Genomic DNA, 22,205 nt, shown 5'->3' with positions numbered 1-22,205 from the left:
ACTGAAGAAACCGTAGGACAATGAAGACTGGGCCATGCAAAAGTACATGTGGCATGCATATACAGTTAATGGTGGAAACGACATAAAAGTGACAGCCACTAGCGAACAGTTATCAAAACACAGATTGGATTCAGCTGGGTGAGTGATGCAAGTGTGATGTACCAAACACAAAAAGAAGAACCAACACCACACAAACCCAGTTGGTCTGTCAGTGGTCCCAGGGTTTAAATGTCAGAGATATGAGAAAGGTAACAGAGGTGATGACATCATCACTGTACATGCTGAAGTAGCTCATCCTGCAGAAACTATGTCTGAAGAAGTAAGTGACTTTGCTAAAGATGGTGAGCTAACTTTCAGCTCTGAGAGCTGTTGCTGTCATTAACTGTGTGATTACTGTCATGCAGTTCTTTGTGGGAATGGCAGAGGTGTATGTGGTGCTGTACAAACTCTTTTTACCATTTAACTAATGCTTTTTTTCAGAATTTTCCAAAAATAGCTTTTGGAAAAAAAAATCAGTTTTTAAAAAGACATTTCAGATAATGATTGGGTTTTTATGGTATTTACATATATGAAGTCTACCCAAGATTAATTTTTAAGAAAGATTTTATATTTGAAACTAAGGTTTATTTTTAAATGTATCAGTGAATGCAAATTTCCTGGTATTGCACAATGCATTTCTTGAGACATTCACTCAAAAGAGAATAAACAGAGAGAAAGATCATTAGACCTTTTTTGAAGCAATTGTATAATACATATAAAACAAATACCTGTATTCCAAGACACTATGACTGTAAAAATTATGTTCATTTTAGTCAGAGTAAAATATAATGAGATTTTATTGTAAATTCAAGAAATATAGATAGCTGTGGATTCTCCTGCCTTTCTAGTGAAGCTGAATGCATATGTTTTTCAGTTTACTATACCTGGAGCCCATTTTTTTTTTCCTTTCTTTTTTTCCCTGACCCAAAGGACTGGTACTTATCTGCTTAGGGTCTGTATGGGCCAGTGAATCATCTCCACAATGTTTCTCTTCCCCTCACAGGCGCCCACCCTGCAGTCAGTCTCTGAGAGTGCCTGGACAGCTGGGTTGCCTCTTTCAGGTATGCAAGGCACCTAAGACCTACAACAACCTACACACCTAACCCATGCCTGTCATGAGACATTACCTCCTTCCCTAACATCTGGATCTGACTCTTTCTGTCTGTTAAACCCTTATTTTTATTCTTGGTAAGACAAAGAGGTGTTGAAGAGTGTATGGCAAGCTGGGACGGAGGCAACCCAAGCCATCAGTTGCTTTGTCATAAAAGCTGATAGTAAGTGTAATGCTTCCCATGTCACAGCAGTGAGCATAAGAGATCATGAGCAAAGTGAGACAAGTAAAAGGACAAAAGCATATTTCGTCTCTGGTAGATCTGCATTATATTGGTGTAGAGTGGCTGATGGGATAGACTGCTGCATAGGCTGGTGAAATGCAGCACTGAAGGAGCAGACTCGCACAAGGATGGATGAAGCCTAGAAAGAGTGTAGAGACTGATGGGGGGGGAAATGGGAGTCCAGTTAGGCTGATGGAGAGCATGGGATAATGTGCTCTGAAGAAGAGCTAATGGGGAAATAGTGGAAGAAGTGTGAGCGAGGTTTGAAACTGAATTTGAGGACAAGAACAAATGCAGTAAGATGCTGTCCAAGGAGACACTGCCTCTGGTAAGAAATGGTGAGGTGAATACTTCAAGACATGTTTAAAGTGTATCCCATTAAGTCCCTTAAAGGACATTAGCCGTATGTCCGGGGACAATTATCTTGCAGGTAAATTCATGCATCTCATTTGAAGGGGATTCAAACTATAATTTGGATGCCTAAATTAACACATATGAATTGCAGTCAAAAAGGACTATTCACTTTCAACTTTACCCTCACTTTCAATTCATACGGTGAATACTTATTGATACGTAGTAACGATGCTGATTCTTCTTTTGACTGGCGTAAGCCAGTACATTCAATGAGTCTTTCTTTATCAACACTTACACCATGCATAACAACAAAGAAACTCATCAAAATTAGATATGTTCATTTTATTTTAGATTTTAAATGTATTTCTTAACTAACACTACAGCAGTTCTTAGTTGGAAACGTGGTCCCTAAGACTTGCACTTTTATCTTTAATATCTGTGATGGTAACTTGAAATGTGAGATTTATTTCCTTTCTCTGTTCTTGCATTTGGGGATATAAAATGCAACAGGAAACAGTAATCCATGTTGTACAACCTATGCACCCTTTCCTCTGTCTCATGGTAGCATTTTGAGTATGTTTCTGCTTCAAAAATTGGATCCCTATCTTAGAGCCAACAGCGATCTCCTCTCCCCCTTTTTCTTTTAAAAAAGTTGATTACCTGTTGAAACCGAGTTTTCATAGATCACATACAGTATTAGTTTTTCAGTAGTGCATGCGTGCTAGCTTACACAAGATATGTGCTGTTCAGTCTGCTTAATATGTTGTCTGATGTGATCCCAGCATGAAGTATCTCTTATTTAATATGTATGTAAAAATATGTATGGCCCTAATTATTTTTATTCAGTGACTAAGAATAATGAGCTATGAGCATGAATTCATATCCTCTATCATACAAAATGCTCAGTATCACATTTTACAAGGAAGAAAATGGGAGTTCATGTGAATTTGTATCTATTGACATCTAGATCAGAAAGCCAGACATAAAAAAATCCCTTGATATTTTCAACATCTGTGGTCCGAATCATTAAACTTACATCTTGGATCATTAAATTTACATCTTGCAAAGTTGTAATGCAAGTTTCCACCATGCTAACTGTTCACTATATGCTCTGGGTAACTGTGCTGAACATGCCATAATAATTCATTAGCCCTGAAAGAAATCACAAAGTTGAATGCATATTAAAAATGTGATCAGGCTGTATTACAGAAAAAATGGAAATAGGCTGCTGTTCACAACACATCATATTCTCTGGGGTTACTGTTACTGTCTGCATAACAATACACTTTTCTTACAGGAAGAAAAAAGCCACAATCAATAAAACACATGTAGTGACTCGCATATACACCTGGTATTCCTTTAAAAGGAGTGATTTTGCTTCATTTTTTTTTTCTACTATAAAATGACTAATTATGTGTTTACTGCATTCATTATGTATATAGCGTTGAGAAGTATGATAATTAATGATACTTTCCTTAGCTTAATGTCCACAGAACTTTCCTTCTTACTAAAATGGACTTAAACTGAATTGTGAGGTACATAATAATTTTTGTTTACATCTGTTCTTTTCTTCTTCTTCTGGCTTTTTTCCCTTTAGGTGAACAAGGTTTGTGGTCCTCCTGTGAGGAAGCCTACACAGTCTCCAGGTCGCTCCTTTGATCAGAACAAAGATAATCAAGGGTTGAAGATGTTCTCAAGAGACAGTGAAGAAACCTTTGCCAGCAGTAGAAAGTAAGAAAGATACTAGTTTTACACTCAGAAAGAAAGAATGAAGTAAGCCATTAATTTTACAACAGAACAGATTATATTCAATGCAATGGCATGCATTACTAGAGAATAAATAAAGGCTGCAAAGAATGAAGCATTTCAGCAACGCAATCCGCTTGGTTACATTTTGGAAAGAATAATTTCATGGCTAGATTTTATTTTCTGAAATAATGTACATATGACCAGAGGCATTTGGTGTGGTTTAGAGTACTTAAAAAAATGGATAGCATTGGTAGAATATGAACGTTGGCTCTATCTTTATGAGTAAATTTTCAAATTACATTTAACTTGCACATCAGCAGACATTACTAAATCTGTCAAAAAGTGATTGTGACTTTTATTGGAAGACTGTTTATACAAATTGATCAGACAGAAAAAAATGAATGACTGTTCTTACATACCTTTCTACTGTAAAAAATGAGACAACTAAGCATTTGGGGCTAAATCTTGAAGTCCTCGTTCAAGTAAGTCCAGCTGAGTTATTTTCTCTGGCTCTTTTGCCAGTATACAGTGAATTGAGGTGACTGCAAGGACTTGGAGATTTGATTTATACCTGGCTCAGCATTACAGGGTAAAATTTGCCTAACTGCATATGAGCTAGGCATTTAAGCTGCCATGTAGTCTATGAAAAGGAGGACTCAGTTCAGCTGCCCACACAACTACAAGCATCCAGTGCCACTTGAGGATACCCTCGGGTATGCCAGCCGATCTGCTGCTGCCAAGAAGGATGCAGGTGTCCTGTAAATTGTGTTGTATGTTCCAGCCTTCTGCAGATATCTTGGATAGCTGAGGGCATCTCAAAGGCCAGTCTATCTTTAGACAAATTAATCAAGCATTTAACAACCGTAAGGAGTAATAGCACTGTAAGGAGTAAGGATAGTATTACAGTTGAGACTAAAGGCCCTATTATGCAAATAAAGTACAAAGATAAAATTAGAAATTTCATTTCTATCACAGTATTTGCTAAAATACAGAGAGGTTTTCTTTGTTCTCTGTTTCCTCTCATTTCACTTTGAAGTGTAGAAGGAAACTGAAGTGAGAGAATTGCAGGGAATAGTTGCTCACTCCTGATGTCTGGAGAAGAAAAAGTGCCTCTAAACTTCAAAGACAGACCATTCTTGTTAGTGCAAGGTCCTTCATGTTCCAAATAGTGGAGAAAAAAACCCCCAAAACCAAACACAGGATTTAGAGAACATTGTGGGAATGGAAAGAGCTGCAAAACGCAAGTTTGCTTTAGCCAGCACAGAAGTTCATCAGGCAATACCCATTATACAGCAACATTTTCTCTGTGTTACGTAGCTAAGCAAGTTCTTGATGTTTTCTGATTGCTAGCACTCTGCAAACATGAAACCGAATTCTAAAATTTCACTTAATCCAGGACTGTTCCATGTTTCAAAATAAGTGGTGTCTGAATTGACCTCAGGGAGATTGCCCAAAAGATCTGAAGGGGCACAAGAGGCAGTGGGCAGCATGAAGCAATGCTTTTTTACCGTGACTTCCACCGGCCTGAGGTGATGGCAACTCTCCATGGTGTGCAACAGGCACTGCACCAAAAAGGGGGAGCGGGGAGAAAACTTGAGATCCACTGACATAGATTTCAGTTTAACAACTTCATAGTTGATATCATCTTCATTGGCTGCCTCCTGGATCACCTCCTCCCTTATTAGTCACAATCGCTTTATATTTCACTTTATATTCCCGTGGCAACTGTAACAATTCCTCACATGGAAGAGCAACTTCAGTAAACGTTTGCAGCCTGCTTTTAAGGAAGTGCTGTTCTCTGAGTCTAACTCTGCTTTATTTACCTCCCATGTACTTCTGGCAGCAGGTTGCTGGCAGCAACTTTCACCAGCTTCAGCAGAAAAGCATAGGCTTCTCCCAAACTGCGTAGACTTGATCGTTGACAGTTATCTGAGGGAAAACAAATGAAGAAAATCATTCCATTAAATGTGTGACTCCCAAGAGTTTCCTGATTTCCTAGGATTTTTCAAATGCATCTCCAGATGAAAGTTTACATTTTACAGTATGTGGTGGACTATATCTGCCTGAACTTTTTGTAAATTATTTTTACCATCAGACCTAAGCTGGTATATTCTAGTACTATGTGATACAAGAAGAAAAGGAAATTTCTCTGTCCTTTTGACACCAAAATTGTCAGATGAATTTAAAAAAATTCTAAGCAGAACCTTCGATAGAAACATACAAACTTGAAAGTCTATAATGCTTTTTCCTCCAGAACGTAACATTGCAGACAGCTTTTAGCATGGAGAACAAAACTGTAAAAAAAATGAACATTTCCATATAAACAGATAAGAAGTATTTGCAGCTTCCACTGACTGTAATTGCGCATTTGTGCTCAGCTGCCTATAATTACATGCTATCTGGTCCAGAAGATGATGATGTGAAAATTGACATTCATACCATCTGCCCTTCTAACTACTTTGGTCAGACATTAACAGGGGCTGAAATCAGTTATTACTTTTGTATTAACTTTAGCTTTGCCTCAGGATGTATTTACTAATAAACTGAATGACCTTTCTGTTAGAATGTGGTTTGTCACAAGACATTAGGGCAGCTGTATTTATTTCAGTTTCTGTGTTACACATGGATTGATTCTGCAGAAGAAGAAATTCCAACTATTTACTATGAGAAGACTCTCTAGTTTTCATCCAGAATGTAAAGCCAAAGCACAGACAAAATCAAAATCAATCCCACTCAGTGGGAAATGGAGGAAAATTGCAAACATACTGCACACACTGGATGCAATTTTGGGGATGGAGAAATACAAGATACAACTATTTATGGCTGGCAGAGTGTGGATGAACCATATTTACATATTTAAGATATATTGTGCCTAGGCAATTTTATGATGCATAGTCAAAATTGACCCTACCTGAGATTTTCAGAACTGCAGTTTTACACTTAGTAGGGCACTCATATCACATTTAATAGGCATAGTAAATCTAAATCACTGTGGTTTGTGTAAAATATTTGCCCTACAATTACAAGAAAGAACATCTGGCTTTTTAAATGACGGGACTGTATATAATCACTCATGTTTTAATTTGGAGTAAACAATATTAATTTAATTCCTTATGCCATTTTAGGCCTACGTTGACTAAATATAGGGAAATGTATAGAATATTTCTGGCATTTTTTTCACAACTCCAGACACCACACAAGAAGTTAACATAAAGTGAAGCTTGCAGGCTTGCAGAGCAATGAGTACAGCATTTGCTGGTGCCTTTCTTTGTGCCTGCAGGTCATAGATAACTCAGTATAGTATGATGTTCTAAACCAGAATGAGTAAATATTTTAATTTTTCACAGCAGGAATGGGTCTCCCAGGAAGAGATTTTCAATACAATTTATAAACATAAATATCACAATCCAGTTAAAAACATACTAACTAAAAATTCATTAATTTGTTTTGATTTAAGTACAAAAACTTATCATTAGCTCTGGGCATCTTGACAATTATTTAAAATAGCAATACATAATTTATAACCTACCACAACAGCACATGATAAAACTGATGTCATTTTTCAGACAGTTATTTAAGTATCCACTAAATATTTAACACCTACATCTTAAACCCATCTTACCTAAATCTTGAATTGCTCCATAACTCTAACAAATATTCTTTGTAGTATTTGTAACACTATGTAGGGGACTAGTTGATAGCACTTTTGAAAAACAGATGATTTATTCATAGACACCTATTTTTGTATTTGCTATGCCTTCTTTTTTGGAACATTTTTTAGTATATTTGTACAAGTGTAGCATTGCAAACTGCATCACAACTCTGCAAGAAAATTTCGGGTTGGAGGAAAATAATTCCTGTTCCAGAGCATGAGTAAAGTGTTTTTGTTCACTTTGACCAATAAGAGTATCAGCTTTGTAAACTACTGACAGGTATCTGAGAGAATCAAACTTATCTAACAGGAAATTGACAAATTGATTTAAAAAATCATTGGAACCAATGGAGAGTCATAGAATAAGCACATTCTTTATCTTCTTGTAGAAACACACAATGGCAGTACTGCTTAATGTTATTGATTGACACTGTCAATTATTTCCCGTGTTTCCCTGTGCAGAGAATTTATCAGCCACCTCCGGCTCTACGGAGCCTTTTACGGCGGCCTGGCTGATCAGCCGTGCGGTAATGAGTTGGCAGCTGCCGATGGACTCCCGTGTTGGAACGGAGAAGATGTCGTAAGAAGGTACCTTTGTGACTCACTTTTGTCTTTCCTTTTGTATTTCGTGTTTCTCTAAAGGAGCTTCCAGCCCAAGTACATTGTTTCCCTAGATATGTGTCAAGGTTAGTTCGAAAAACAAAGCAGGGTGGGTTTCCTTCTCTCAGGCTTCACCTGTAAACAGCAAAAAAAATCTGCCTGTGTCTCTGTTTTGAGAAAAACAAAGAATTCTGCTGTTCTTCAGACATTTTTCCTTCAAATTTATGGCACCTAAACCTGTACTGGAAAAGAAGCTGAATTGGCATTTACGAAATACAGTTGGAGAAAAAGAATATGGATTTTTGTTTGAGCTTGATCTTTATGAAATGCTCCTTTTAATAGAGTATGTGATAACAGACTCAAGCTATTTGCTTAAAACTTTCTCTGACTCTGAAGAATGAGGTAATCTCTTAATATGTATGGCTTCTCAGGGGAGAGCTAAAAGTTAAAACATGAAGATAAAACATTTTAGAGGTGAAACACATGTATTTTTTTATGTATGCAGCATCTTGGGAGACATCATTCAGCAGCAATGGCAAAGAAGAGATAATAATGAACTGCTATGCTCCTGGATGTGTATCTCTGGAATCAATATATTTCACATCTTACAAAATACTAGCATTTGTGGATGTCAGAATGATTGTCAGAGAGCTGATCTCTATGGTTTTACTTTATTGCTCTCATCACCAGAACAAGTATTTCTCTGAGCAGGAAGTCCTTGTGATGACAGAGAGCAAAATATTAAAAGGTTCATTGCAATTACTTTTTTATAAAGATCATGTTGTTAATACAGCATTTATTAGTAGGTAGTATCAAAGGTCATTTCAAAGAAGGTGGCTAAAGGCTGTGAAGTGAGTTAAAGTGGGAGATAGCTGGTACCAAGTAGAAGGAACAGTGACAGCCTGCACCTTCAGGTGTCTCTAAAAAGGTTAGGTAGCAGCTGTAATTTATTGATCAATGATACCTAAGGAAACTTAATGGGTACCCTTTCAGCAAACAGCTACAGGTCTACTTTTCTTTATCTTCTTGGGTAGTCCAATGCTTTAGCAGCACCAAGGCCCAATGAGTGGTTAACTCCCTTGATAGTCTCGTTGGGAACCTTTGTCTTAAGCTTTCAACAATCTTCTCAAGATGACGTGTTCCTTCTTTAGGTATCTATATTTGAGATTTAATATCAACTTTACCTCCTGGCTTTTGTTTTGCTGCCCCTCCCCGAATAAGTTATACTATTCCTACCAAATGTTTCAGTAACAATTTGAAGTAAGCATCCTGTAATTACAGATTTCCTAAGAACAAGGTACGTGTGTCATTACTTCTGGCTGCAGTCTTACTATTAATATGTTATATCTTTTCAAACCTATATTATTATATGGTACTATTATATTTTAGTTATTATTATTAACATTATAACATTATTAGTGTGTTATGTCTTCTCAAATGTATATTATTATATTATATGGTATTATTATATTTTAGTTACTATTACATTATTATACTATTACTATGTTTATACTATAGCACTATGCTGTTTGATTTTGAGTGATTAGACACTAAAGTCCTCACACAGAAATGAGACATTCTACTAAATACTAGACCATAGTGGTTTTTTAAAAGTAATTTAATTTGTCTAAAAATAGTTAATTAATGCAATTTATTTATTTGTGGATCAACCTAAAGATATAACTGGTGACAAAAGCACTATATCTTAAAAGTAAGACCACTTTGATAGTAGTTTAACTTATAAATTTCCTTACTATAATATTTTGTTTTCATATGTATGTTAATATATATATTTATATTTTTGGTCAGTAAATTTTAGTGTTAACTTCCTGAAAGAGCTGAAGTGTAGATAATATTTAGAAGTACAGACAGCTGATTAAAACCAGAAGAGCAGGATGCTCTGAGTTGCCCTAGGTTATCAACTGGAGCTGAGACCTGCAGATTAGTTCCTACATCTCAGTACCTCTACTTGTACATGAAATATGTTGTGGTACATATTCTCCTGCTTCAGTAGCTATATGAAGGTGCTCACATTTGTCCTGTTCCTCCCCTTCATTTTGCCTTGTTACTCAGTTAAAATGTCCTTTGTTCAATTTTATTTGTTTATATTTGTTCTTTTGTAACTGAAGGGGAAAAAAAAATCTTTCCTGCGCTTTGACTGAGATCAGGGTTTTTTTATATTATTATTATTACAGAGCTGTTAATCTAGGGAAAAATGAGCACTCTTTTCTTTTTGTGCTTAGGCACATAAGTGTGCCTGCTATGAAAGCAAGGCACATGTGACCCAAGCATGCAGGACAGGGGCACACGCATTGGGCGTGCAATGCCTGGAGATTTCTCTTGGTTATGGAAAGTCAAACTCAGCCTCAGAAACACACTCAAACAAACAAATTCTACAAATTCAGAAACAAGGAGGTTGTGTTTGAGCAAGAAAGGCTCCTCTGCACCACAAATTATGCTGGGAAATTACGTTTGAAATGGATCAATGAATCAATCAACTAGCAAAGAGATCTGATGGGAGATGAGCAGCATCAGAAGTGATTGTGTTTGGGGATATCGTGAAGGGAAATTAAGACATCAGGCTTTGGGAATGTGGACTGGAGGCAGTGAGCCTAACCATTGTGCAGGCAAACCAGATTAGAAGGGACTAGTAACATGCAAAAACCAGGGTAAGCCATTCAAAATGATCTTGATGAAACTCAGCCTGAGCCCAGTTCTAGCATTTTCAGGAAAGCTGTGGCATACTCGTAGAGTGTTCCCAGAAGTATTATGAGATCAATTGAGAATCTAGGAAACTCAGCTTACAAGAAAGGAGTCCAGGAATTAGATTTCTTTAACCTGGAAAAGAAAAACTGTTAAGAGAAAATGCAAAGTGCAAACAGTCTGTTGCTAGGGGGAAGAAAAGTGTCTGTTACCTGCTTCCATAATGGCTAGGACACATAGCAAACATTTAAAATATATTCTGATTAAATATTAGGGAGAATTTTCTAGTGGCAAGGATAATAAGGGACAAACCCAGGTAGTTTTGGGGTCCAGTGTCTGCCTGAAAGAGAATGTTTAAGAACAGGGAAGACAAGGCACTGAGAAATGATGCAGCAAAAGCTGATTTTTCCTTGGAGATATGGAGATAAATTGGATAACCTCTTAAAATCTCCTCCAGCCCTCTGATTCTGAATCAAGGATTATCTAAATCCTGCGTTGCTCAACTTCTGTTGCCGTGATGCCAGGATACTGTGACATTTTAGAAGCAATAATGACCAGAGCAGGCATCATCGTTTTTCTCTGTAAATACTGAAGAACACCTGAACGTGTACACTCGCTCTCTTTTCTTCTTTTTTTCTCATCCGTTCCCCCCCTCCCCCCCCCCCCCCCAGTAATAAATAAAGATATTGATGAATTCATCTGTGCAGTGTTCCTGGCACAGATGGGGGAAAGTCTGTATGTTCAAATTAGTTAAAGATAAATAGATTTTATCTGGTTTGAGATTCTTCATAATTTCCGTCTGGTTTTGCCTTCTATTTAAAAATCATGTGCCATAGCTGGTAATGACTGCAATTTTGGGCCTGACATGGGAAAGCAATATCATAAGCTACATAATGCTGGTGTGAGTGTATCAGGACCTGAAGAGATTGCTGAGACTGTTTACTGTATCTGTCTTTCAAGCTGCAAATAGCAATAAGCCCTGGAGACAGAATATATGTTTTAAAAAAACCTTTGCAGTTCTTCTTTCTCCTTTTCCATACATTTTTTTGTAAAGGAAGTAGTTCAAGGTTTTAACAGCTATAATATCATAGCTCAGATAAATCTTACAGCCTTTGCTGTTTCTAATGCCATCTAAGAGATTATCAAGCCTGGATGGGAAAAGGTCAGAAAAAGAAAAAGAGGGTATTATTGAAATGAAAGCTTACTTAACAGTTTACATTTCATATGCTTGAGCTGTTTCTTTTTTTGGTTTAAGCCTTTTTTTTTTCTTTTTTTTTTTTTTTTTTCCCCCTAAATCATAATGTCATGGCAGTATGGCCTTTGATTCTGAAACTAGAAATTGTTCTGAATCTAGCCTGTCACACAGTGCAGACTCATGCTTTTATCAAAAACTGAGACCAGAATCCCCAAATTCCTGTATTCATGTCAGGCAAGATTGGTAGCGGCCAGGACCTGCAGGAGCAAGACTACTCTGGCAAGGTCCACATCGCTGCAGAATGAGGGAGGGGACGTCTCAGAGGAATCTTCAGCTCTTCCACTGTTTTACCCAATGGTGTGACTACAGTGGTGGGGCATGAAATTGAAACTTCAATTTTAAAGGCATAACTGAGTGCCACGATGAAGTACCTGGAATTTAGTGTTACAGGATTCATTAGGTTCAATGGCAAAAGAGGAATTGCAATTAATAAGTCATGCACTACCAAAGCATATGAGAAGAACTGCATGCATCAGTTTGGACTTTCAGTGGATCTTAGCGTTAAAGCTAAAATAACTGGAGTTGTGCAAACAGACTGAGATTGTTCTCATTCATGAACATAAAGTGGTTTAACTGACATTTATACAGTTTTGGTACTCCAGAGTGCCTGGCTAGAATGTGAAGAGAGATGGATTAAAAATCCACGAAGGAGTGATTCCACTGAAATAAAAATAGATATGAGAGAAGAAAATAGTAAAATTATGTGTGTTGAAGGATTCAGGAGTAATGGAGATTATTAAAAACAGCTAATCAAGTTTGGAAGGAAGAGTTTCATATCTAAAGTATCAAAATTAAGAGGAATTAAACAGCATGATTGATTTTAATTGCTGAGCAAGTTGTTAGAAAGTGATTATAATAAGCATCTATCATCAAATAAATGCTTAGCTTTAGCTTAGCTCTTAGGCTGGGGAAAGGAATTTTTTCTTTTGATTCTTAAATATTCTGAAACAAGAGTACCATCCTGAATCTGTTCTTAGCCAACAAGAGAAGATAAATGGTGATATAAGGAGATCTAATGAATTCCTTTCAGTTTTCTTCTATTTGAGCTAGTCATGATGTTAGAATGAAGCAGAATGTAAACTGCCATCAAAGGCACCACTTGCCGCCTATGGAAAAGATTTGCCTGAGCAACTTGACTCTTACTGCTTTGCCTAATGCACTACTGCCAACAAGGACAATTGTAAATATGTGCTTCCTCACAATCTGTAAATTTGGAAATGCCTGACCCAAAGCCATGAATGTTCAGTCTTCCCATGAACTCATAAAATCTTAGCACCAATAGCGTTCCACAGCAAGCTAACCAGAACTTTTCAGATACCAAAACACTGAGTCAACTTAAGAGATAAATGGTGGATGTTTTGTAAGGAAAATGAAAATTAAATAAATTGTTAAATCCAAATGCCTGAAATCTGAAGTATTTTTGTTTTGAATTGCTGCTGCCCCTTTAAGGATGCTTGGAAGTGAAGTCACCTAGACTGTAATGAAAAAATCAGGTCATCTGGTCTATAAGAACATGGGGCTCCAAAGGTCCTCCCTGAATTCAGGAGGATTTTTTTCATTCCAATTTATACATTTTCATTTGGAAAACTACTGACATCAGGATATGTTTGATGACCAATGAGCAACACCATTAATTTTACCACTGCCTGCCAACCCCCCCCCCCCCCAACCCCCCAGTCACAAATCATTTCTTATTGATCCTACTGACTCGTTAGAAGAATGAGAGGGGCTTATGATAAATTTTTCTGTGTCAATGTAGAAAACAAAAGGCATTTCTACTTCTGGCATCACCATGTAATTGAATAACAAAAAATAATTGTATTGTTCTAGTTGCTGGTTTTCTGGAGGTAACTTTTCGTCGTCTTTTCTTTTGATAAACCTTAAACATTATTTTTAGGTTAGCTTAATGAATTTGGGGATTCTAGTGGAGAATATAATCCGAACTATTCATTCCAGAGAAAGACAAAAATTAGAAGAAAAAAGGATACTGGCTTGATGATAGATTATATAAAAATGAGGTAGTTTGTATGAGAGCTGAAATTCAGATCCCTGTGTCAGATGGTTTTAGGAGATCCAAGTCTGACATCGGGTGAGAAAAAGAAATAGTATATGATCCCTTTGTTTATATTAGTTGTGGGGTTTGTTCTCTGTTTTATCATGAGATATAAAAATAAAATAATTCCTGCTTTCATAGTGGTAATATCAGTTCTCAATATATACTTAGATAAACCCCATGACTCTTGAGGATGGAATTTATTTAATTATGTATAAGCAGCAAAATATGTATTGCATTTGATTACCTGAAAATAAATGATCTATTTTTCCTTTTGTTTGCTTGAGCAAATATATAATTTTCTGGAGTGTTTCTCCTAGAAACATTTCAGTCATTTGTCATGCACAGCAGGGGTTATAATAGAAGGGTTCTAACACCAGGTGAATTAATTTTTATTAAGCTGGTACTGATTTACAAAATGTATTGACTTTTAAATTGAAAAACATTAGAGCCACGTTAAATAAATAATAGCGTTTATAAAGTCACAGAAGGCTGTTGAAAGATAGGCATGAGAAAGAACATTGACCAAGGATATTCTAAGAGTTTGAATTATGGCATCATCATACCTTCATTTTGGAGTGTTTTGTTCTTTCATTTTATACAGCCATAGAAAAATACACTTACTCCAGGATTTAGTGTTAGTGATGACTCTTAGAGGTTTTCCTAGGAAATTCAGGACTACTTTACCATAGTTTATGACATGAAACAATGGAGGCAAAAAAAAAAATCTATCATCTCCTTTTTGTATGATACGGTTTTATATTAATACCAAGGAAAACTCATACAAGAGGCTTTGCTGCATAGTTCAAAAATAAGCCCAACAAAATAAATAACTGTGAATCATAGCGGGTTATACTAGACAGAAGATTTGTGTATTTGTGCCTCACTGAAGTTCTTATAAAAGAAATGTGATCTGACTGAATTCAACTTTGATATACAGGATATTTGTCAAATAATAAGTTCAGTGATATTTTACAATGAGGCCCCTCTCACAGTGATGTTCTGCAACATTTTATATTTCTAAAACCAAATTATTTATCACCTTTAGCCATGGCAATTTAATACAACAGCTCTCAATTAATTTTTTAAACAATATTTTGGGTTGTGAAATATTTTCTATGGGGTCCTCTTTCACTGTAATGTTCACAGCAGTCCTCTATAAACACTGCAGGCTTACGAGTCCAGACAGCAAACTTCTGTGTGCTAACGTTCAGCACCGCAGCATTCACAGATATTCCTTTCAACCTTTGTATTGCTATGTTACATCTGCCAAAGACTTTTCTCTTGACAGCTATAGGTCAGATTTTCATTAAGCATCCTGCACCAGCTGTGAAAATATGTTACTGAAATTTAGATTATGATGGGGTTTTTGTTTTTTACATTTTCACAGCTGACTTAGATACTCAAGCAGGGTGATTTGAGAGATCTGGAAATTGATTGGGAGTCTTATGTGAAAACCACTGATATTTCCTGTGTGTCTAATGGCAAAAGTTCGCAGTAAGTTTTTCTCTATTTCAGAAAAAAATTGCTTTATATAGTCCTATTTTGGTGAATATTCTGTAGATCTTTATGTATACAGCTTGATTTTGTTGATGTTGTTTATGTAATACAGATGATAAAAAATGGTATTTGTAAGTTTTATTAATGCATTCAAAGAATGAGTTCACTCATTAGTTTTTCTAGAAATAAATATTATTCTTCCATTTATATCAAATTCTTCTTGCTGCTTTTGTAGTCAAAAGAATCATTAGATCCTCTCTAATGAAGTAAAACTAATCTGCCATTCACAACTGGGAGTCTAAGAGCATGTACTTCAAAATACTGTATCTTGTGTTCTCTTTAATAAAAGTTAAGGTTTCTTATCTTCCTTAGCAGCTCGGCTTCTTCTTGTATTCCTTTAGAATTATATGAAGAGAGGCACAAGTTGCCTTATATTCATTAAAATGACTATTTTGTTCTAACTGTTTCTATTCTAACACTGCATTCTTAGGGCTAAAGTTTTTTAGCACTCACCCACATGTGGGCACTCAGGAAAATTAAGCTGAATTAATGAAGACCGTGAATTTAGAAATCAGTGACATTAGCTCATTTTTTCCTCAGTTCATTGAATGAATAAATGAAACTGAAGCTACTTTAATTCAGAAAGAATTTTAATTATTAAAGCATAGTGTCCCACACAGAAGTTTAATCATGTTTTGCTAGCCCATGTAATGCATTTGCATCTTTAATATGTTCCAAGTGATGTTTTGAGCTTAGCCATGTAGGCAAGCACATACCTGCTATGAGTGCTTCAGTGACAACTATCTCTGAAAAAAGACTGAAGCAAAAACTAACGAAAAGGACATGAACACACTTATATATGCCTTGCTGCAGGCTTAGTAAATGACCCAGTCAAGCACTACTGTGAATAGTCATGTCCAAATCTGAAAGGTTTTCACGTTCAGGTACTGCCTAAGATTTCATGAGAAGTTATTATGAAGAACAGATCAAAGCAGCAGAATTAAATTGTTACATTCATGCAACAGGAGACTGTTCAGATTATTCCCAAATACATACTTGCTACCTATGAGGCAGAGAAAGAAAATATGAAGCATAAAACACAGTCCAAACTCTCAATGAACTATTTTCCTTCCACAATAAAAGATCTCTCTGCTGCTTGTAATAGGCAGGATTACCAGCAGACCTTCCTTCAAAGTGTTAGAAATCATGATGTATATTTGAGAAAAATCCCCTGACTATGGATGGAGGGATTGCACTGTAGCATACTGCTGTGTAATAATATGTAGCTTTTCCTCCTAAGAAATGTGAGGTGTGAATCTCTGTCACGTTAATTTTTAAACACATTTATGTCTTATGTTAATAAGAGCTTGCTGTGCTAAAACTTGTGATATTATTCATCTCTTTTTCAGTAAAGAGAGAAATGGATCCTTGTAGGATGCATTTCATTTAATCTTTAAATGGTTGGATAGAACTTCCTAGAAGGACTTGTTTCTCCCCTTGGCTGTAAAGGGCGTCGGTCTAAAGGTAGTGGTAGAATTTATGTTATCTAAGTTTAAAATATCTAAAAGCAAACTAATATGAAGCATCTATGCTGAGATTAAAAACCAAAATACCCTAAACATTAAGTGTTAAACCTGGGAGATTGATCCAGAACCATTATGCCTAAGTGTTTGGGATAATTCACCAGAAAATTAGGTACGCATGTTGATCCATATTCTGAAAGTAATGATGTCATGTAGCAGTGTTGATCAATTTCTGCTAGTGCTGATCTTCTTCTCAAAGTGATGTATGAAGGTAACTGGGGTAACCAGTATAAAGAATTGTGCAGGACCAAGCACCACTCTAGCTCTTTCTCAGTACCTTTGATCAAAGATGGAACATATTCCTGAATAAGGTATAAAACTTTGTTTTGCATAGTTTCTTAAAGTTGTTTCGTTTTAAGGGTTAGATAAAACTGGGAATGGATTTGGAGAGAGTTAGGGTGTTTATGGAAAGAATATGAATTTTTTTTTCATTTTCCCTCTGTTTCCTAAGCCTATTTTCACTGCAGAAGAGGTTATGGCATTTAGAACTCCAGGTTTTAAGTCTCCAGTTCTTATAAAGTGCTATAAAAACTGGTATGTTTGTGTCCTTTTTCCAAATATGATGACAATATTTGAGAGAAGCTTATGTTCCTGTACACGAGTACGTTCCTACTAATCCTTCTTTTAATATGTCTTTCTTTCATATCCTGATGTCTTTAAAACCTCCGAGTCACACATAAGTACAACAATAATAGAGGAAGCAATAAGCCTATCCTATGTTACAGTCTAATAAAACTGCTCTTTTTTTTTTTATTTAATGAAATACTTCTGGAATCTACAAAGGTAGCATGGCAGATAGCTAATATTATTGCCTTCAGTTCAAACATCAAAGCAACATGTTCTATTCTATTTAGGGAAGAAAAATATATTATCAGTGCATCTTGAAATCCTTGTACAGAAGCTGTTTAAAATAAATAAAAATAACTTCAAAAGTCCTAACAAACAATGTTTTTGATATAAGGATGTTTCATTTTCCATTGAAAAGAATTAAACATGGTCAGTTAACATGCTACAGTTCTGAACGGTAGAAGAGCAGTACTGAATGGTACAGTGGTTCTAGACAGCAGCTAATGGAGAGAGACTGCATAAATCATTACAGTTATTTTTTGAGCAAAAGCCTCCTGTATTTGAAGATTATCACTATATTTTCTTCAGTTCCTTGAACAGGAATCCCAAGATAAGGGCAACTGGCTCTTGACTGGATATATTTCTAGCTCAGGAAAGATTTGACTATGGTCCAAACCAATGAAAACTCATTCTGGAGTACTGCCCTTCAGCCTTTTGACAGCACAGACTGTATTCACAGAGATCTTGGCAGTAATCATTTAATTTCAAATCCATATTTTTATATCTAGGGAATTAGTTTTTCAAAGGAGAATTTTTTACCAGCCAGTTCAAGAGCTGATAGCTGGATTCTGCCCCCTCTTCTGTACTTTTACTTCCTTAGTAAAGGAGTCTATTTGCAGAAAAAAATGTTGAGTCAAACAGCCTGAAGTTGTTTATTTGCTTAGACACCTGTGAAAGATTTAAAATGAAAAATAATTTGGCTCATGTCTCACTTAATGCTGTTGCTTCTCCTGGATTCTTACACTGATAATGCCATATTTGAGTATACAAGGAGGACTTCATCTTGGGGGTGGGATTCAACTGACATCTTCAGCTCTGCAAAACTTAGGCATCTAATCTGGACTTCTCGAGTCTGTGTAGTCAATGGAGAGAGTCACATCCTACACAGTGCTAGTGGACTTGCTGTTTCTAAAGGTTGTGATCACTTGGAGTGAGCAGAACAGAGCAGCTGTGTAGCTTAGATGATCTGACTCTTGCCCTCAAAGATGTGTAGGTCTGATGGAAAAAGATTTGCCCCTAAAGAGAACAAGTAGAGGCAGTTCAAAGCATATTTCATGGCTATCAGAAAGAAAGTACAGAAATGGGTCACTTCTACCCTGTGCCTCAGGGAGCTGTAGTTAGAGGTGCACCACTGTGCACCGTCCTTGGGTAAATGTCACCAGAAGATGACCGCTGAAGGTAAAAGAAAAACAAGTTTTCTGAACATCAGCTGAAGCTCATTGAATTGCTTTTTGCTGCTTCCTTCTTTCAGATTCCTCTAGGCTTTGAACCCCTCTGGAGAGGGAGCCTATGTGGCAGATGCTTCAACACTGCCATTGGAACAGTTCGCAGTGTGATAGATACAGCACATGCGATGAGTCAAACAGATGCACATGACAAGAAGAACTCTTGTCTCAGCTGTGTACACAAGTTGTAGTGGAATACATGAAGAGAAGCCATATGTAAAAAGATCTTACAGTTGTTCAGATGAGCAGTTTTCTCTAATACTTCCATCACCTCCAGAAAGATTTAAACTATTTGGGATTTGCATTGTGCCCCCTCCCCCCCTTTCTGTAAACATGAAATAGACCTTGAATGGATAAGATTATCATTTTGTGGGAAGAGAACAAATTCTTTCTCTAGGGACAGACCAACTCATGTCCTAGGAAATCTCATATTCTGATAAATAGGCAGTATAATAAGTTCATTTTTCTCATTTATATGTGTGTATAAAATAATTCTGAGCTTATGCATTTGAACTTGTGTGCATCTGGGGGTAATGCTACTTTACCTTCACCTGACTGCCTGCAATGAAGAGGTACAGATACATACTGTAGTCAGATTTATTTTTTTCTGTCAGGTAGGTGTTGAACACAACTAAATTCACTCTGTTGTGAGGAGCTTTTTGGAAGACGTGAAGGTAGATGAATTCCCTAACGGTATTAATTTTGGGGGAGGTAAACTTGGGGGATAAATGAAACCCATCAGCTGAAATCTGCTGAGATGATAGGACAAAAGTGGAGATTTCACTCTGAAGTTAGCTTCCATTTGGGGAAGCTAAGCCTGAGGACAGACATTGTCAAATGAATAGATCCCAGCTATGGGAAATTGTATTAAAAGTCTTGAGGTCAGCTGGTAGTTGAAGGGAACACCTGGAAAGCAAGACAGGTTTCCAGTAAGGAATGATATTTTTATTACCAACATCTGTCTCAAAATATCATTGCTGTTCTGTAAAAATTTGCATTTGGTAAAATTAAAATACTTTTTTGCTTTCACCTTAGTATTTGTAGTGAGTTCAAACTAATTATAATACCTTGATAACATCAGAAAATTTGGGAGATAAACTTTCTGCTGCAAATTTTTTTTCCAAACAAATGAAAAAAATTTCAGCACCAATATCATCACAATTAAAATAACCCATGATGAATCCACATTAAAAAAAGCATGTTAAAACTAGCAACCCTGGGGCATGTTTTTCATCACAAAAAAAAAAAAAAAAAAAGGGACATCACGATAATAGTGACAATAATATGTCCTTCTGTGACTGTGGTTTTCTGTTTAAATGAGACCACTTTCCTGGAACATTTGGAGATCTAACTCCAAAACAGATTTCCAGCACACAAGGTTAAAAAAGTGAATAGGCAATAGTCCTTCACAGTTACCAACAATAAATGATGTCTGGCCAGCCAACTAAAAAAGGAAGGTACTTAGCCACATAGTGTGTAATTAAATCAGAGAATCTCTGTCCCAGGATGTTGCGGAAGTCAACAGTGTATCTTCGTTCAAAGAATGGCTAGACAAAATCATGGAGTAGTTCATCAAGGACTCTTGATAAAGTTACACCATAGATCTGCTTTCTATAAATTGCCAGAAACTGGGGGACTGTACCCAAGGAAGAGAAGGGAGAAAGCGTAGCTGTGTATTTTTATTCCAAGTCCCTGCAGGCTAACCTTAGAGAGTGGTTGCTTAGAGAGCGGAGCATCTTGAGTGGAGACATTTCTCCATTTGAAATTCTTCTCCGTGATACTATACTGGATATTTCTGAACCATTTTCTTCTTAGAAAAAGAGAAAAAGATTGTTGGGCACTCAAATGAATGTAAACCAGCTGTAACCTAACGATCACTCACACTTGTGCATTCACTTCAAGGCGTGTGTACTGTAGATCCACAATGTCCTGCTTTGCAGCAGTCCTCAGAACTAGGAAGTGAGAGCCAGAAGTTAGGGCAGAAATGTTTTGAAGTTTTATGGGCTTCCCCACTGTGACAAAAAGATAGAACTTTTTTCTTCTTAATTTCATACAGTATGAAGAGTTCAATCTTATATATTATTTCCTGTTATTTCTTTGGAGGAAAATACTGGTGTGATTTTTTTTTCTTTTTCTCCCTCTAATCTGTCATCCTCCTCTCATTTTTTCGTAACATTTTTTAGTTTACCTCATATTTGCACAGTTCTCTCATCCAGTATTTTTCACATCTTTTTCCCATTGATTTCCATATTATTGTCTCTACTTTGCATTCCACTTCAAGCCTTTCTTCTTTGCACTCCTTTCTTTATTTTCACTTCATTGGAGTCATATTAATCATACTACAACAATGACAAAGTGGACTTTGTCATTTTATTATTCCTGGTTTTTCTTCTGATAGCCACAGAATAACTTTAGAAAACAAAGTGAGTCTGTTTGCAAGTATTTTGGAAAGGAGTCCTTCTTGTTCTACGGGATTTTGACAGGTGAAGTGCATTCTGTGTTTTAAACCAATCAGAGTCGTAGTGTTTGAGGTTTTTTCCCTGTTTGCGTCTTACATTTTCTTACTATAAATTCAAGTGACTATTAAAATCATTCATTCTAAAAAAAACTGCAGAACTGTAACAATGATGCATGTGAGAAACCATTTGTCAGAAGCCAGCCTTACTTTCAAACACTTTAATGGCAACTATAGTTCACATTTCATAACCCTCTTATGATCGAAGAGAAACAAACAAAAAATGGGATGGGGGTGGGGGGCTATGTCAATACTCATTTGAACTGCATCCAATCTGATTAGGCCATAATCTGTCACCTTTGTTCAAAGTTTCTTTTTTTCCACGTATTCATAGCATTGCCAAGTGCAACATCAAGAGAAGCAAAAACTTTTTTTGGTGGCCCTCCGGAGAGATCAGTTCTTTCTGTTGCTGCATCCTGGGTTGCCACCCAGTGGAGAAGACTGTAAATTCTCGTCGCAGGCCCAGAAAGAGAAGCCTTTTTACTCACTGACCTTATTCTGCAAGGAAATGCCTGTGGGTGGTCTTTTGTGAAAATGCTGCTTGCTTTTGTTGTTTTCCATTGCTCTAATTTAGATTTAGAAGGTGAACTAGCAATAGCACGGAATCCTCAGGTAAAGAAAGGCCTCTGGGGTTTGCTTCTTTTCTCTAGATATTTACTGGGTTTGACTAGTGTGTTACATGCCGTATAACAGCCTAATAAAACAATGCAGCTCTATCTATATTAATATAAAAACTGATTAATATGGCAGTGGATCAGAGCTGTGATTTGCAACAGTGTCTTGAACTCTACAAAAA

At 36.5% G+C, this 22,205-nt stretch overlaps 1 protein-coding gene across 1 annotated transcript in view; it reads left to right on the top strand.

Moving 5' to 3' along the window:
• The window catches only part of GPC5 (glypican 5), a 754,872-nt gene that overhangs the window by 171,799 nt on the left and 560,868 nt on the right, over window positions 1–22,205 (top strand). The window contains 2 exon segments of the mRNA XM_075045978.1: window positions 3,325–3,458; window positions 7,591–7,716. Of these exon segments, the coding sequence (XP_074902079.1) occupies window positions 3,325–3,458; window positions 7,591–7,716 (260 nt within the window).

Source organism: Buteo buteo, chromosome 14 (genome assembly GCF_964188355.1).
Source record: "Buteo buteo chromosome 14, bButBut1.hap1.1, whole genome shotgun sequence".
Classification (NCBI taxonomy): Eukaryota; Metazoa; Chordata; class Aves; order Accipitriformes; family Accipitridae; genus Buteo; species Buteo buteo.
This window is presented reverse-complemented; position numbering and strand designations above follow the sequence as displayed.